Source organism: Oncorhynchus kisutch, linkage group LG14, assembly GCF_002021735.2.
Source record: "Oncorhynchus kisutch isolate 150728-3 linkage group LG14, Okis_V2, whole genome shotgun sequence".
Taxonomy (NCBI): Eukaryota; Metazoa; Chordata; class Actinopteri; order Salmoniformes; family Salmonidae; genus Oncorhynchus; species Oncorhynchus kisutch.
In genome coordinates, this window is record NC_034187.2 from 13,847,277 (window position 1) to 13,863,951 (window position 16,675).

Here is a 16,675-nt window from a genome sequence, read left to right on the forward strand (position 1 = left end):
ACTGTATTCATTTGTTCTTTACAACAGACTTTTTCTTTTTAGTACATTTTATAATTTATTTAGTGTTTTACACTGTTCCAAATGGTCAGTAAAAATAATATTGTAATCTAACAGCAACAGTTTGGTACGCATTATACTCACGCAGTGCTTGTTCCTATACCCTCCTTTATCTGGATATCCTGTAGTTTCTACAACTAAGTCACATGTCTTCCACACATCTGACTTCCCCTTTCCCTCCTGAGCAACCAGTAAACATTCACCCATTTCCAGTGTCTTTTTCACGTCCTCCACATCCATTTTCCTGTCACGTGTGGTGTTGGCCGGAGTCTGTTATAACCAATTTATTGATGTGATTGATAGGCGGCTATAGGGCAGGCCCTATTGGTCACGTGCACGCAATACATACAGTGGGGCAAAAAAGTATTTAGTCAGCCACCAATTGTGCAAGTTCTCCCACTTAAAAACATGAGAGGCCTGTAATTTTCATCATAGGTACACTTCAACTATGACAGACAAAATGAGAAAAAATAATCCAGAAAATCACATTGTAGGATTTTCTATGAATTTATTTGCAAATTATGGTGGAAAATAAGTATTTGGTCAATAACAAAAGTTTATCTCAATACTTTGTCATTGCCAACAAAGGGAATATAACAGAGGTCAAATGTTTTCTGTGAGTCTTCACAAGGTTTTCACACACTGTTGCTGTTATTTTGGCCCATTCCTCCATGCAGATCTCCTCTAGAGCAGTGATGTTTTGGGGCTGTTCCTGGGCAACACGGACTTTCAACCCCCTCCAAAGATGTTCTATGGGGTTGAGATCTGGAGACTGGCTAGGCCACTCCAGGACCTTGAAATGCTTCTTATGAAGCCACTCCTTCGTTGCCCGGGCGGTGTGTTTGGGATCATTGTCATGCTGAAAGACCCAGCCACGTTTCATCTTCAATACCCTTGCTGATGGAAGGAGGTTTTCACTCAAAATCTCACGATACATGGCCCCATTCATTCTTTCCTTTACACAGATCAGTCGTCCTGGTCCCTTTGCAGAAAAACAGCCCCAAAGCATGATGTTTCCACCCCCATGCTTTACAGTAGGTATGGTGTTCTTTGGATGCAACTCAGCATTCTTTGTCCTCCAAACACGACGAGTTGAGTTTTTACCAAAAAGTTATATTTTGGTTTCATCTGACCATATGACATTCTCCCAATCTTCTTCTGGATCATCCAAATGCTCTCTAGCAAACTTCAGACAGGCCTGGACATGTACTGACTTAAGCAGGGGGACACGTCTGGCACTGCAGGATTTGAGTCCCTGGCGGCGTAGTGTGTTACTGATGGTAGTGGTGGAGGACAGAGGAGCCTCTTAAAGAAGTTGTTACAGGTCTGTGAGAGCCAGAAATCTTGCTTGTTTGTAGGTGACCAAATACTTATTTCCCACTGTAATTTGCAAATGAATTCATATAAAATCCTACAATGTGATTTTCTGGATTTTTCTAATTTTGTCTGTCATAGTTGAAGTGTACCTATGATGAAAATTACAGGCCTTTCATCTCTTTAAGTGGGAGAACTTGCACAATTGGTGGCTGACTAAATACTTTTTTGCCCCACTGTACATGTTTCACGTAAAGCGAGCAAGGGTTAAAGTACTAGGGGTCAACAAATGAGGTATTTCTGTAACAGAACTTTTCAGTCAGAGAAACGAGTAAGAAACAAAATGGCTGTAATTATGTTGCAGCTTTAGCACAGCGTGATAAACACTTGCTGTGCTGTGGTGCCTGTTCACTGAAGGAGAATGGGACAACATGTGCCAGTCACAGGCACTTTTTTTGTATTGAATATTTTTTTTAAACAGCATGGTCATCGGGCTCCCTCTTGAATCATTTGTCTTAATTATTTAATCAAACTGTGCATTAAACACTGAAGCCACTGGGCTTCGAGGGACCTCTCATCTCTAGCTAACTAGCAGTCATTCTGACTGCAACATTCTAACAGTATAATTAATACATTTCATATATGCTATTGCCAAACTAATCATTTGGTTGTGTTCATGAATGTGTTTAGGTAACATTTAGAATACAATATTTTTTCATTTCAAATAACAAAATAGCATTTTCATTAGGTTTTTACTGTAGGCTATATGTAAAAACAAAACGCATTCAACTGTTCAATACATTTTATTTGTGGAGTGCCTAACTATGAAACAGAAACCATATGTGTTGGAACACAGCTTCTTTATATATATCTATATAAATTACAAAATATCCTAACCACAAAGACACACAGTCAGCAAAACTCGCAGCCAAATGATGAAAATATCAGTAGTCTAAACATGAGTAGCCTAAACAGTCTAGTTGATGACGCCTGATATGTGGCGTATTATGTCATATTGACATGCATTTGGTTGTAGTGTGTAATAGTACCTGTTTTATCTTCGTTCTGTCGATGACAGATGCATGGTGCTCATGACGACAGAAACGTTCTTTCTTGCCTTGCATTGGTATAGTGGGAGCGTTGTCTTGTCATTCTTCAGCATTGTACGGCTGTGCAACGGGAGGGCGCTCCCTTCTCGCTTTGGCCATGGTGCCAACAAGGTTTTTATTTTTCACAAGCAACTTATTCACCAGTGGAAGTGAAGTGAAGTGAAGTGAAGAAATTGTCCATGATGATGACATTCCTCTCCTTGCCAACGTAAGGTTCCACAAGCCTCGTCACCGTTTCACTTGGTGGCGTTGCGGACACCTGCTCAATTCGTAGCGTTCTGACTTGTTATGCACTTCGGATATGTAGGTTCAGGTTGTGGCTCAGAATCAGAAGAGAAATCATCAGAGATGTCATGATTAATTCCTTGCCAGCATCTGGGAACCTTTCATTCAGATCTTGTAGCTGCACTAATGCAGCATGTGCATCGATTCTTCTTGGTCTTCTTGCCATTTGTAAATTACACCACACTCTCACTGTGTACTCCTAGTAAGACGGATAAGACTGCTTGGATTTTGTGGGCTGGTATAGGGTACATACCATTTTGAGATTAGAATTAGAATATACCAATCCACTAAAATGACTGCTTTAGCAGTTCTAGTGTTAAAGCATCAGACAAGCTCAGTGCATATAGTTGATTTGATTCAAACACATAGGATGTTTTATATATGGAAAATGTAACTTTTAACAATGTTGTCCAATCAATTGGTTGAAAGTAGAGTTCGACCAATTTATGATTTTTCAACCGGTACCGATTATTGGAGGACTAAAAAAGCCAATATTTTTTTGTAGTAATGACAATTACAACAATACTGAATGAACACATTTTAACTTAATATAATACATAAATTAAATATATTTAGTCTCAAATAATGAAACCTGTTCAATTTGGTTTAAATAATGCAAAAACACAGTGTTGGAGAAGAAAGTAGAAGTGCAATGTGTGCCATGTAAAAAAAGCTAATGTTTATGTTCCTTGCTCAGAACATGAGAACATATGAAAGCTGGTGGTTCAATATTCCCAGTTAAGAAGTTTTAGGTTGTAGGAATTATGATGTGTAGACTATTTCTCTCTATACCATTTCGTATTTCATATGCCTTTTGACTATTGGATGTTTTAATAGGCACCTTGGTATTGTCAGCCTATTCTCGGGAGTTGATAGGCTTGAAGTCATAAACAGCACTGTGCTTCAAGCATTGCTAAGAGCTGCTGTTTGAATGAATGCTTACGAGCCTGCTGCTGCCTACCACCGCTCAGTCAGACTGCTCTATCATAGACTTTAATATTATTAACACAGATACCAGCCTTTGGTAATTAATATGGTCAAATCTGGAAACTATCATTTTGAAAACAAAATGTTTATTCTTTCAGTGAAATACGGATCCATAAATCTTGCTGTTACATTGACATGTTATGTCATAATTATGTAAAATTCTGGCAAATTAATGGCGGTCTTCACACAGTTCGCAACGAGCCAGGCGGCCCAAATTGTTGCATATACTCTGACTCTGCGTGCAATAAACACAAGAGAAGTGACACACTATTGCCTGCTAATATTCATTTCTTCTAACTAAATATGCAGGTTTAAAAAATATATACTTCTGTGTATTGATTTTAAGAAAGGCATTGATGTTTATGGTTAAGTACATTTGTGAAACTATTGTGCTTTTTTTCCCACGAATGCGCTTTTGTTAAATCATCACCCGTTTGCTGATTTTAATCGGTCAACCTCTAGTTGAAACAACAGATGACTTGGTCGACCAGGATTTCGTTTTTTTGTTGGACAGCCCTAAAGGTTTTACTTCTGAAGTGTAAAACTGCAGAGCTGTTTCTCTGAGTGCCCTTTGACCCTTTTGTCAGAGAGATCCATTGGAGAGGGGAGTGTGTCTGTGGGTCAAGGGTTAAGTGTGTGTGTGTGGTGTTTGACTGACTGTGAGAGACTCTGTGTGCCTGCGAGTGTGTGTGAGGCCTGAGGTATTTGTTTGGTTTAAAACAGTCTGTATGTAATATAAGGTGATTAACTGAGTGATAATGGCCTCTGGTCTGGCCTGGTCTGGCTCAACCAGCTGACAGACTGACGGCGGAGGGAGCTGTAGAGAACAGCAGGGATAACGAAGGGAGGGAGGGAGGGACCTTTAGAGAATAGCAGGGACCTGTAGAGAATAGCAGGGACCACAGTGGGAGGGAGGGACCTGTAGAGAACAGCAGTGACCACAGATTGTAGTAGCTTGGTGTCTCTGTTTTGGTTGGCTTATTTAATCATTGTAATATTTTATTAGGACCCCCATTAGCTGTTGCTGAAGCAGCAGCTACTGGGTTCCACGTGTGTAAATAGCTTCGTCTCTGGGTTCCACTTGAAGTGTATTTTAGGTTGTTTACAGTGGGTTGGATATTTTTTGTATTTTTATTTTACCTTTATTTTACCAGGTAGGCTAGTTGAGAACAAGTTCTCATTTGCAACTGCGACCTGGCCAAGATAAAGCATAGCAGTGTGAGCAGACAACAAAGAGTTACACATGGAGTAAACAATAAACAAGTCAATAACACATTAGAAAAAAAGCGAGTCTATATACATTGGGTGCAAAAGGCATGAGGTAGGCAAATGATTACAATTTTGCAAATTAACACGAGTGATAAATGATCAGATGGTCATGTACAGGTAGAGATACTGGTGTGCAAAAGAGCAGAAAAGTAAATCAGTATGAACAGTATGGGGATGAGGTAGTTAAATTGGGTGGGCTATTTACCGATAGACAATGTACAGCTGTAGCGATCGGTTAGCTGAGGTGAGGGAGATAAAAGTCTCCAACTTCAGCGATTTTTGCCATTCGTTCCAGTCACAGGCAGCAGAGAACTGGAAGGAAAGGCGGCCAAATGAGGTGTTGGCTTTAGGGATGATCAGTGAGATACACCTGCTGGAGCGCGTGCTACGGGTGGGTGTTGCCATCGTGACCAGTAGAGGTTTTAGACGTTGGCTGGCGAGGTGTGTGTAAAAAGCTAATGATTTGGGCTGAATCCTGGATGGTGAGATGTACTGTAAGTGACTGACTGCTCTGTGGATTCATTTGGTGTTTTGTTTTTTTCTGGATAAAAAAACGGACTTAGGTGGTGGGCGGGGCATTGAGCGTGGCCAGCCAATGGGAACAGGTACATTTTAGAGGCCCCATCTTCGCAATGTAGAGACATTTGTTTTTGTATGCCAATCTACTGCAATTCTACACATTTCTTCATGGAGCTTAGACATTTTTGCATTTTTAAATGAATTGTTTTTGGAATTTTGTCCACTTCTCTCCAAACTTTATCTGATTTAAAAAAAAAAAAAATTATGTTAATACTGAGATCGTATTTCCATTTGTTTGGACTCAGGTGGCCCGAAAATAAACGCTTAGGCGGCCTGCCCAAAGATTACAATGGCAGAAAAATCCCTGGTATTGAAATGTAAGGTCGTGTGGCTGTATTATGTTGTGGTTTGTCTGTGACCAACAGCATTGCAGTACCATACTAACCGTTCTTCCCTTCCTGTTCTGCAGGTGTCCTTCCCTCCTGGAATCCCAGCATCTGCCGAGTCATCAGTAGTGAGTTAGGGTGTCATGGCCGCTGGGTCCCGGACATGCAGAAATCACACCTCATAGTGCTTCCCCCAGCCAACCACTTGCAAACACACACACGGAGGAGGAGCAGGAGAAGGAGCAAGGGTGATAATGATAACCACATCCTATATGAACGGTCACATGACTGAGTCAGACGGAAGAGGAGGAGTTGAGGCCAACCAGGAGGAGCCCCAGCTGTGGCACAGGGAGATGGCGGTGGACTGCCCGGGGGACCTGGGTGCCCGTACCCTGCCTGTGAGGCGCTCTGCCCAGCTGGAGAGGATCCGTCAGCACCAGGAAGACCGGAGGAGGAAGGAGGAAGAGGGCAGGAATAGACAGGAGCTGGATCTGACCGCCTCCATACGGCTCAAGAAGCTGTCTCAGAACCCCAAGGTGGGCATCGATAACCCCACCTTCGACCCCATCGACGGCCCTGGAGGGCCACTGGGACTGCCACCCAACCTGGGGGCCCCCACTCTACTGGGTGAGTAGGACTGAATATGAGAACAAAGATATACAATATTAACTGCTCTATTAAGTGCCCGTTGTTTGGCATCAGTCTCTGGCATCAGTCTCTGGCATCAGTCTCTGGTCACTAGCCAAGATAAAGTTCTAACAAGTTGGTGGTTGTGTCCTGCTGAATTTAAAATCAACCACACTATGTAAGTATGGCAACATTACTGCTCAGATAGTGTGGTGAAGGAAGTGCCATTTTGCTTAAGTTGATCTTTTTAGATTTACAGGAGTGGGTGGGGTCCATCTAGAATTCAGAATACACCTCTAGAGCTGTCAGAACAGCATAAAGCTATTATTTAACCAGGTTAGTCTCGTTGAGAAACATCTCTTCGAGAGGCCTGGACCAAGCTGCAGCATTAACACATCAGTATCAGACAGACACATGACACCAACCAGACTAAAATGACAGCTTAATAGCCCTGACCTTGACATCTCTAGCTTTTATAATCATCCATCTATTTTCTCTCAGTACACATGTATCCTTTGTGTCGGTCTGTGGCTCTCCCCCAGTCTCTTAACCCAAGTTCACTGTTCCAAGTAGGCTTATGAATGACACAACACCCCCCTAGTCTGTAGGCCTATGGTGGGTGCATTCCTGTTCTAAAGCTCTGTGAGTGAGTGATCCTCGGGGGGGAGGGGAGGGCCCTGTGAGGGGACATTATTTAAAAAGTCTGTTCCAAAACATTCTGAACCATGCTACAATGGCTGCTCTCTCTCCCTGAGTGGCTGCCCCATCTCCCGCCTGGCCTAACGGGTCGCGTAGCCCGCCTGGCCTAGAAAAAACTATATGGAGAGAGACAGTAGGTCCTCCATCAGATGAGATGACACTAGCCTCCTAATAACATACCCCCTTTGACACACCAACCCTCTCATTATTTTGGTATTACTTACACTGGACAGATATGCCTAAAAGAGGGGTCTAGATTTGAGAGAGCTGGTAAGATTGAAGAATTTGATTTATTTTGGAGTTGTATCCCAGCTATTAATATCCTGTCTTGGCGGGCTATGCGACCCGTTAGGCCAGGCGGGCTATATGACGCGTTATTAACTTGGCAGGAAGAGTGGTAGAGCAGGCAAGAACAGCGACGGGGCAGCCATTTTGTAGCCTGGTTCAGAATGTTTTGGAACAGACTTTTTTCTTTTTTGAGTTCACTGTTCTTTTTTTTCTGCATGTGTGTGTCTTGCTTTTGTGTACTGTATTTCTATCGGTGACCTGTCAGTACAGTATATGTATGCCTGACTCACTTTCCTCCGTACAGAGTTGGAGGAGCTGCTGATGTCCCTGAAGCAGGTGCAGCACTGCCTGTCTGACGGCCAGAGCCAGGAGGACGTGGAGCTGGTGCTGCAGCTGGTCCAGAAGACTGACTTCCAGAAGGCCTTCAACATCCACAACGCTGTGGCCCAGCACATGAACAGGCCCAGCCCGCCCTTCCCACACACAGACCGTGCTCAGGGCCTGGCACACGAGGTGAGTCCTGGTCTGGAGTCAGTTTGGGGTGTTCTGATTAGAACGGTTCAGGTTAGGGTAAACTGATCATAGATCAGGGCTTATAGATCTCACAGCAGCACGTGAACCGGCCCAGCCCACCCTTCCCCACTCTTACAGACAGCTTGGGTATTTAGCAACAAAACCGACGCCTGGGCAACTATGGGACAAAACAGTGAGGGTTGGAATAGATTGTTGACAGCATGTAAACTATATTTAGTTTCCAATGTTTATTGAAAACAACATAAAGTTCCACAATAATCACTTTTCTCTCAAATACATTTGTCACAGTTGTTGAGCAGCTCACTAGCAGATTTTAGCCGTCTTAGCAAGTGTGATGTGGCAGACACCTTCAACGTTGTGCGTTATTTACCACAGAACGCATAGCCCCTCGTTGATTATTCCCTACACACACCCCGCTCCGGGCCTGGCCCAGGAGATGACACCTAGATGCTGATCTCAGTCAGTTTGGGGTATTACTACGTCAGGGTTAAGGGTAGGGTTTGCGTAGAAAGAACTGATCCTAGATCAGAAGTGGTTCAGCACATGAACTGGCTCGGGAGGGGTGCTGATCCAGAGACAGTTTTGTGTTTTGCATTAGAATGGTTAAGGGTAGGATTTCCGGAGGAGTAAGCTGACCTTAGGATCTGTTGCCTGTGGGAAACTTGTACCTGGAGTGTATTGAGTAGGTCTGGGGGAAGAGGTCGGTTTGGGGCTGGGGGGGAGAATGGTGTGGGTCTGGGGAAGGGTCTGGGGGTAGAATGAGGCAGTAGGGGTTAGTGCTCCTGTACACTCAATTTCAAATCAACCTGTGTGTCGCTCCACTGGTCTTTGGCTGAGCCCCCACCTCAGACTTCATGGAAACTAGAACAGAAGGAAATGAGAGGGATACACACTTGATCTGAGGCCAAGAGGTAAGGACTGGGGAGGGTCTGTGTGACACAATGACAGGAATATATACCACATGCACACACACTGAGACTCGCGTGCACACACTAAGATGCCCACAAGCAATCGAGGAGTTGTAGAAACTTTTGCCTGAATTAGGTAACCTTCGAGCCGTGAGTTTGATGTTCAGCAGAGTTTGTGCCGTGTATGAGGTTTTAAATGGACAGGAACCTCCACAAAGTACTTCAAATGTCTTTTTGTATGTTTTGTCCACTAATGAAGCTTGGTTGAGGAGAAAGTCTCTTTGCCTGGAATCACTGTGTTGTGAAGAAGTGTTAATGGAACACCATAATAAACTCCTGTCCTCTCATTCTTCCCATTCTGCCCCAGCCAGCAGCACAGAACAGCTCCTGTCCTCTCATTCTGCCCCAGCCAGCAGCACAGAACAGCTCCTGTCCTCTCATTCTGCCCCAGCCAGCAGCACAGAACAGCTCCTGTCCTCTCATTCTGCCCCAGCCAGCAGCACAGAACAGCTCCTGTCCTCTCATTCTGCCCCAGCCAGCAGCACAGAACAGCTCCTGTCCTCGCATTCTGCCCCAGCCAGCAGCACAGAACAGCTCTTGTCCTCACATTCTGCCCCAGCCAGCAGCACAGAACAGCTCCTGTCCTCTCATTCTGCCCCAGCCAGCAGCACAGAACAGCTCCTGTCCTCTCATTCTGCCCCAGCCAGCAGCACAGAACAGCTCCTGCACTCCGCTCGCCCCATCATTAGAGCCCAAACTAATCAAGAACTCAAACTCACTGACCTGGACTAGAAGGGAAACTCACAATAGGGCCTTGTGCACTCTCTCACTATGTCTCTCTGTCTGCCTTTCTCTCAATTCAAAGGGCTTTATTGGCATGGGAAACATATGTTTACATTGACAAAGCAAGTGAAATAGACAAGGGAAATAAATCAGAAATTAACAGTAAACATTACACTCACAAAAGTTTTTAAATAATATAGACCTTTCAAATGTTATAATGTGCAAATAGTTGAAGTATGAAAGGAAAACAAAATAAACAGATAAATATAGGTTATATTTACTACAGGTATGGTATTTGTACTCCACTGGTTGCCCTTTTCTTGTGGCAACAGGTCACACATCTTGCTGCTGTGATGGCACACTGTGGTATTTCACCCAATAGATAGGGGATTTTATCAAGATTGAATTTGTTTTAAAATCTTTGTCTGTGTGATCTAAGGGAAATATGTGTCTCTATTGTTCTACATTTGGCAGGAGGTTAGGAAGTGCACCTTGGTTTCCACCTCATTTTGTGGGCAGTGAGCACATAGGCAGACCTGGCTCTGAAGAGAAGACTTTAGCAAGGCTATGCTCACTGAGTCTGCACGTAGTCAAAACTTTTCTTAGTTTTGAGTCACAGTGGTCAGATATTCTGCTACTGTGTACTCTGTTAAGGGCCAAATAGCATTCCAGTTTGGTCAGTTATTTTTGTTGATTATCTTTTTGTTTGTGTCCTATTGGCCAGTCCTCATGTGAACCACCAGAATACTAGAGACACAAACAACACCACAGTGGGATTAGCCTTGCTCTGGAGGAGACCAATTAAGTGAGGGGTGTTTTCTGCCTGTGTCCACCCTTGTAAAACCCCACCTCCCATAGGCTTAGTGTTAGGCTTAGTAGACAGGAAAGGAAGGATTTTGTCTTGACTGGCTAAAATTGAACTTTTGTATAATTTCAGCCAGTAGTTCTGAGAGTGATGCTCGCAAGCCAAAAGTGGTCCCCATTTTATTGTGTACTACGTCATCCATTTCATATGGGGCAGGCGGGCTCAAATTTGTTGGTACCCCTCCACAAAAAACAAGGAATGCGCTATTTTCTCTGAAATAACTTGAAACTGACCAAAGCGATTTGCATCCACAATTGTTTATTCCATATTTAATAGAAATCAGACTTTGCTTTTGATTTTTTTTTATTCAACATAATATTGTAAGTAATAAAACAAATGAAAATGGTATGGCCAAAAATGATGGGACCCATAACCTAATATTTTGTTGCACAACCTTTAGAGGCAATCACTGCAATCAAATGTTTTCTGTAGCTCTCAATGAGACTTATGCACCTGTTAACAGGTCGTTTGGCCCACTCTTCCTGAGCAAAATGTTCCAGCTGTCTCAGGTTTGATGGGTGCCTTCTGCACCTGTTAACTGGCAGTTTGGCCCACTCTTCCTGAGCAAAATGTTCCAGCTGTCTCAGGTTTGATGGGTGCCTTCTGCACCTGTTAACTGGCAGTTTGGCCCACTCTTCCTGAGCAAAATGTTCCAGCTGTCTCAGGTTTGATGGGTGCCTTCTGCACCTGTTAACTGGTAGTTTGGCCCACTCTTCCTGAGCAAAATGCTCCAGCTGTCTCGGGTTTGATGGGTGCCTTCTGCACCTGTTAACAGGTAGTTTGGCCCACTCTTCCTGAGCAAAATTCTCCAGCTGTCTCAGGTTTTATGGGTGCCTTCTCCAGACAAATCTCTCCTTTCCTTTCTCTGGTCCATGTTCAGTGTGGTCCACACAATGATACCACTGCTCAGTGACTACTTCTGTCCATTTAAATCGGCTGAATGACTGGTTTACAAGATTGGAGATGTGTGTGTGTGAGATACGAATTAGTTTGAAATATCACCATAATCCATGTATTTATTATATTTTCTAAGGGGTACCAACAAATGTTTCCAGGCCATTTTAGAATATCTTTTTAGATTAAGCAATAATTCATCTATTTTCACAGCTTCTTTGCTTTATTCTATGACAAACCAAAGGCATGCAAGTATACATGATAAAATAGCTTTTAATGTCATCTCTTTTCAGGAGCAATGAAGCATTATTTCAATGAGCTGTAAGGGTACCAACACATTTGAGCACATCTGTATGTATGTTTTTGTTGCAATTTGTATGATATGTTATGAATCTAGGATCTTTAAAAGGCATCTGTAACCAATAAGAAACGCTCATTAGCATTGCAAAACATTCTGTCATTCTGCTGCGTGCCCTAATGAACATAACCCAAGCTGAACCTGGGGCCTAGGCTGTGGTTATTTTACTATTCTGCTTGCGTGGCCTGGGGCTGGGCCTGCGTGGCCTGGGGCTGGGCCTGCGTGGCCTGGGGCTGGGCCTGCGTGGCCTGGGGCTGGGCCTGCGTGGCCTGGGGCTGGGCCTGCGTGGCCTGGGGCTGGGCCTGCGTGGCCTGGGGCTGGGCCTGCGTGGCCTGGGGCTGGGCCTGCGTGGCCTGGGGCTGGGCCTGCGTGGCCTGGGGCTGGGCCTGCGTGGCCTGGGGCTGGGCCTGCGTGGGCTGGGCCTGCGTGGCCTGCGTGGCCTGGGGCTGGGCCTGCGTGGGCTGGGGCTGGGCCTGCGTGGCCTGGGCCTGCGTGGCCTGGGCCTGCGTGGCCTGGGGCTGCGTGGCCTGGGGCTGCGTGGCCTGGGGCTGAGCCTGCATGGCCTGGGGCTGCGTGGCCTGGGGCTGAGCCTGCATGGCCTGGGGCTGCGTGGCCTGGGGCTGAGCCTGCATGTCCTGGGGCTGCGTGGCCTGGGGCTGGGGCCGCTCTACAGGCTTTTGAAGGCCCATCAACAGAGCATGGATCACCAGATCTTAGAATAATTCACTTTCACCCCACAAGGAAAAAATGAAAACCAGTCAACTAAATGTTTTAACACAAACCCTATGCCCTCTAATCTGGTGAACAAATGTAGCCTATTGTATCAAATGGGTGGAAATATTGAAATACTTCAAACCTTTCTGTAGATGCGTCACTTTTTGATGCATTTCTTTGATTGGAGAGAACAGCTGTAAATCATTCATGTGTCTCAAGTTTCCGGGCGAGACTCCTATCCCTCATCTTTCTTTGACTTCCTGTGTGTTCATCTTCAGGTCCAGTCTATGGTTCATAACAGCCAAAACAAGGAGGGTTTGGAGCTCAACACCCTGCTCTCCTCACCACATGTCCAGGTGAGGCTTCCATCCATTCCTACTGGAATGACTAATGTGTCTCTGTGTAACCGCTGTGTCTCACCTGCGTCTGTGTCCCAGCATAACCCGTATCCTCCTCAGCATAACCCGTATCCCCCTCAGCATAACCCGTATCCCCCTCAGCATAACCCGTATCCCCCTCAGCATAACCCGTATCCCCCTCAGCATAACCCGTATCCCCCTCAGCATAACCCGTATCCCCCTCAGCATAACCTGTATCCTCCTCTGCATAACCCGTATCCTCCTCTGCATAACCCGTACCCTCCTCAGCATAACCTGTATCCCCCTGGGAGTTTGTTCAGGTCAGGAGTGTGTTGATTCAGCTGTGATCAGCTGTGATCAGCTCCTAATCTCTCTCCCACATCCTTCCTCTGAGTTTATACTATATGACCAAGCTGTCTTCCCCTGAGCCCTGTACACTGCTTCTGCAATGTGACCAAGCTGTCTTCCCCTGAGCCCTGTATACTGCTTCTGCAATGTGACCAAGCTGTCTTCCCCTGAGCCCTGTATACTGCTTCTGCAATGTGACCAAGCTGTCTTCCCCTGAGCCCTGTACACTGCTTCTGCAATGTGACCAAGCTGTCTTCCCCTGAGCCCTGTATACTGCTTCTGCAATGTGACCAAGCTGTCTTCCCCTGAGCCCTGTATACTGCTTCTGCAATGTGACCAAGCTGTCTTCCCCTGAGCCCTGTATACTGCTTCTGCAATGTGACCAAGCTGTCTTCCCCTGAGCCCTGGACACTTCTACCTTTCCCTTACACTCAGACTTGTCTCTGTCCCCCACATCTGCAATTAATTTTGTATTTTATTTAACTAAGTCCGTTAAGAACAAATTCTTATTTACAATTATGGCCTACCCCTGCCAAACCCTCCCCTAACCCATACGACGCTGAGCCAATTGTGTGCCACCCTTTGGGACTCCCGATTACGGCCGGTTGTGACACAGCCTGGAATCAAACCAGGGTCTCTAATGACGTCTCTAGCACTTCAATGCAGTGCCTTAGACCGCTGCACCACTCAGGAGGCCAGTGATGCTGCTGCTCCTCTGAGACACCAGGGCATGTTCAGTAGGGAGGGACGGTTTGAAACAGATTGATAAGGGAGGTACTACCTTGAATGTTTTGCTACAGTGTGCACTACTGAACATGACCCAACACACAGGAGGATGGAGGCGAGGAAGAAGGAGTGAGGTAACTAACCAGGCCTTTCTCCCCAGGGGATGATATGGCTGTTAGTCTGTTACTACTTACTGAAGGTTTCTTATATCATGTTTCTCCTCCTGGATTTTCTTCCTTCCACATGAATCAAATCCAAGTTTATTGGTCGCATAAAGAGATCTGCAGGTGCAGCGAAATGCTTGTGTTTCTAGGTCCAACCTTGTAATAGAAATACACACATAATCCAGAAAATAAATATAGGATGAGCCTTGACTAGAATACAGTGTATACATATAAAGTGGGTGAAACCGCATGTAAACATTATTAAAGGTATCAGTGTTTAATGACTCTATGTACAGCAGTCTCTAGGCTGCAGGGTAGAGTACCGGGTGGTAGCCATCTAGAACAGTCTCTAGGCTGCAGGGTAGAGTACCGGGTGGTAGCCATCTAGAACAGTCTCTAGGCTGCAGGGTAGAGTACCGGGTGGTAGCCATCTAGAACAGTCTCTAGGCTGCAGGGTAGAGTACCGGGTGGTAGCCATCTAGAACAGTCTCTAGGCTGCAGGGTAGAGTACCGGGTGGTAGCCATCTAGAACGGTCTCTAGGCTGCAGGGTAGAGTACCGGGTGGTAGCCATCTAGAACAGTCTCTAGGCTGCAGGGTAGAGTACCGGGTGGTAGCCATCTAGAACGGTCACTAGGCCGCAGGGTAGAGTACCGGGTGGTAGCCATCTAGAACAGTCTCTAGGCTGCAGGGTAGAGTACCGGGTGGTAGCCATCTAGAACGGTCACTAGGCCGCAGGGTAGAGTACCAGGTGGTAGCCATCTAGAACAGTCTCTAGGCTGCAGGGTAGAGTACCGGGTGGTAGCCATCTAGAACGGTCACTAGGCCGCAGGGTAGAGTACCGGGTGGTAGCCATCTAGAACAGTCTCTAGGCTGCAGGGTAGAGTACCGGGTGGTAGCCATCTAGAACAGTCTCTAGGCTGCAGGGTAGAGTACCGGGTGGTAGCCATCTAGAACAGTCTCTAGGCTGCAGGGTAGAGTACCGGGTGGTAGCCATCTAGAACGGTCTCTAGGCTGCAGGGTAGAGTACCGGGTGGTAGCCATCTAGAACAGTCACTAGGCCGCAGGGTAGAGTACCGGGTGGTAGCCATCTAGAACAGTCTCTAGGCCGCAGGGTAGAGTACCGGGTGGTAGCCATCTAGAACAGTCACTAGGCTGCAGGGTAGAGTACCGGGTGGTAGCCGGCTAGAACAGTCACTAGGCTGCAGGGTAGAGTACCGGGTGGTAGCCGGCTAGAGCAGTGACTAAGGTTCAGGGCAGGAAATAGAAGAATATCAGGGGGCTCTGGAAGTAAAGACTACAGGACTGTTAAAGACAGGTCTCTGTGGATGTGTGTGTTCATGGCCTATCTCTGCCTGTGTGTTTGCTTTACAAGTCACTGAAAGTTAACCTACTAAGTCTGATTGTTATCTCCAAATAAGCCTTGTCTGAGCCAGAACTGCCCATAGGGGCAGGAGCATATCTCCTGTTTCTGTAGAGTGAGGCAGCTTGATGTACAAGTGCACCCACTAGACATGATGCTAGTCTTTCACATGGCCCCCAATCCATCTCCTTAAAGCTGACTGGCAAGCAGAGAGGTGTGACTCGACCGCGGATCGAACCCCTACGTTCCAACCTCAGGCCGGACACCAAGGCCACTGAGTTGGTGTGTGAGCATATTGTAAAAGTCTAGTAGTTAACCCAGAATGTATGACTGCTCTCTGTGCATTTCAGTGTTGCTGGCCAGTGACTGTTTGGTGGAGAGAGGACAGTGAGGGATGTTGTGTTTCCTATAAAAGTGTCTAGTTAACCCAGTAATTCTGACCAGTACATCCCCTGTGTCCCCTGTCCCTCCCCAGTAGGTACTACTGGCCCATGACTGTATGGAGTCTGTGTCTTGGTGTGCCAGTCTAACCTGTGTCTTGGTGTGCCAGTCTAACCTGTGTCTTGGTGTGCCAGTCTAACCTGCATCTCTGCATCCAACCATCTAGCAGCTAGAGTCTGGTTAGTTAACCCAGTAAGGCTAACCCTATGTCCCCTGTACCTTCCCAGGCGGTGCTTCTGGCCCATGACTGTGTTGCGGAGCAGGAGATGCAGCTGGAGCCCCTGACCCCTGACCCCTGTGAGGCTCTCACCCAGTGGGGAGGGGAGACTGTCAAGATAGTCCGCATGGAGAAGGCCATGGACATCCCACTGGTGAGACTCCTTTAAAACACACCAACAGTCATGAATCATCATATGAGTAGACATAGGCTGTCTGAAAAGTCCCAGCTGTCAAATCCTCGGTTCTTCCAGTCTTTGTTTTCTCAATTCCTCTCTCAAAGCTTATTGGAGGAGAGGCTCCAAGGTCCCGCCCTTCGGGACCCCCCCTCCCAATGAGCTTTGAGAGTGTAGCGGCGAATCAAGGACGGGAGGAATCGAGGATTTGACAGCTCAGTTTTAGGCTGAGTATCTGTAAACAACTTTTTGACAACTGCTGATGTAAAAAGGGCTTTATAAAATACA

The 16,675-nt window shown here is 46.0% G+C and overlaps 1 protein-coding gene across 1 annotated transcript in view; it reads left to right on the forward strand.

The window, feature by feature from the left end:
• pals1a (protein associated with LIN7 1, MAGUK p55 family member a) overlaps window positions 1-16,675 on the forward strand; it is a 48,586-nt gene that overhangs the window by 16,159 nt on the left and 15,752 nt on the right. Inside the window, exons 2-5 of the mRNA XM_020501515.2 lie at window positions 6,010-6,553; window positions 7,845-8,053; window positions 12,875-12,952; window positions 16,223-16,366. Of these exons, the coding sequence (XP_020357104.2) occupies window positions 6,181-6,553; window positions 7,845-8,053; window positions 12,875-12,952; window positions 16,223-16,366 (804 nt within the window). The 5' untranslated portion in view covers window positions 6,010-6,180. The remainder of the gene's footprint in view (window positions 1-6,009; window positions 6,554-7,844; window positions 8,054-12,874; window positions 12,953-16,222; window positions 16,367-16,675) is intronic.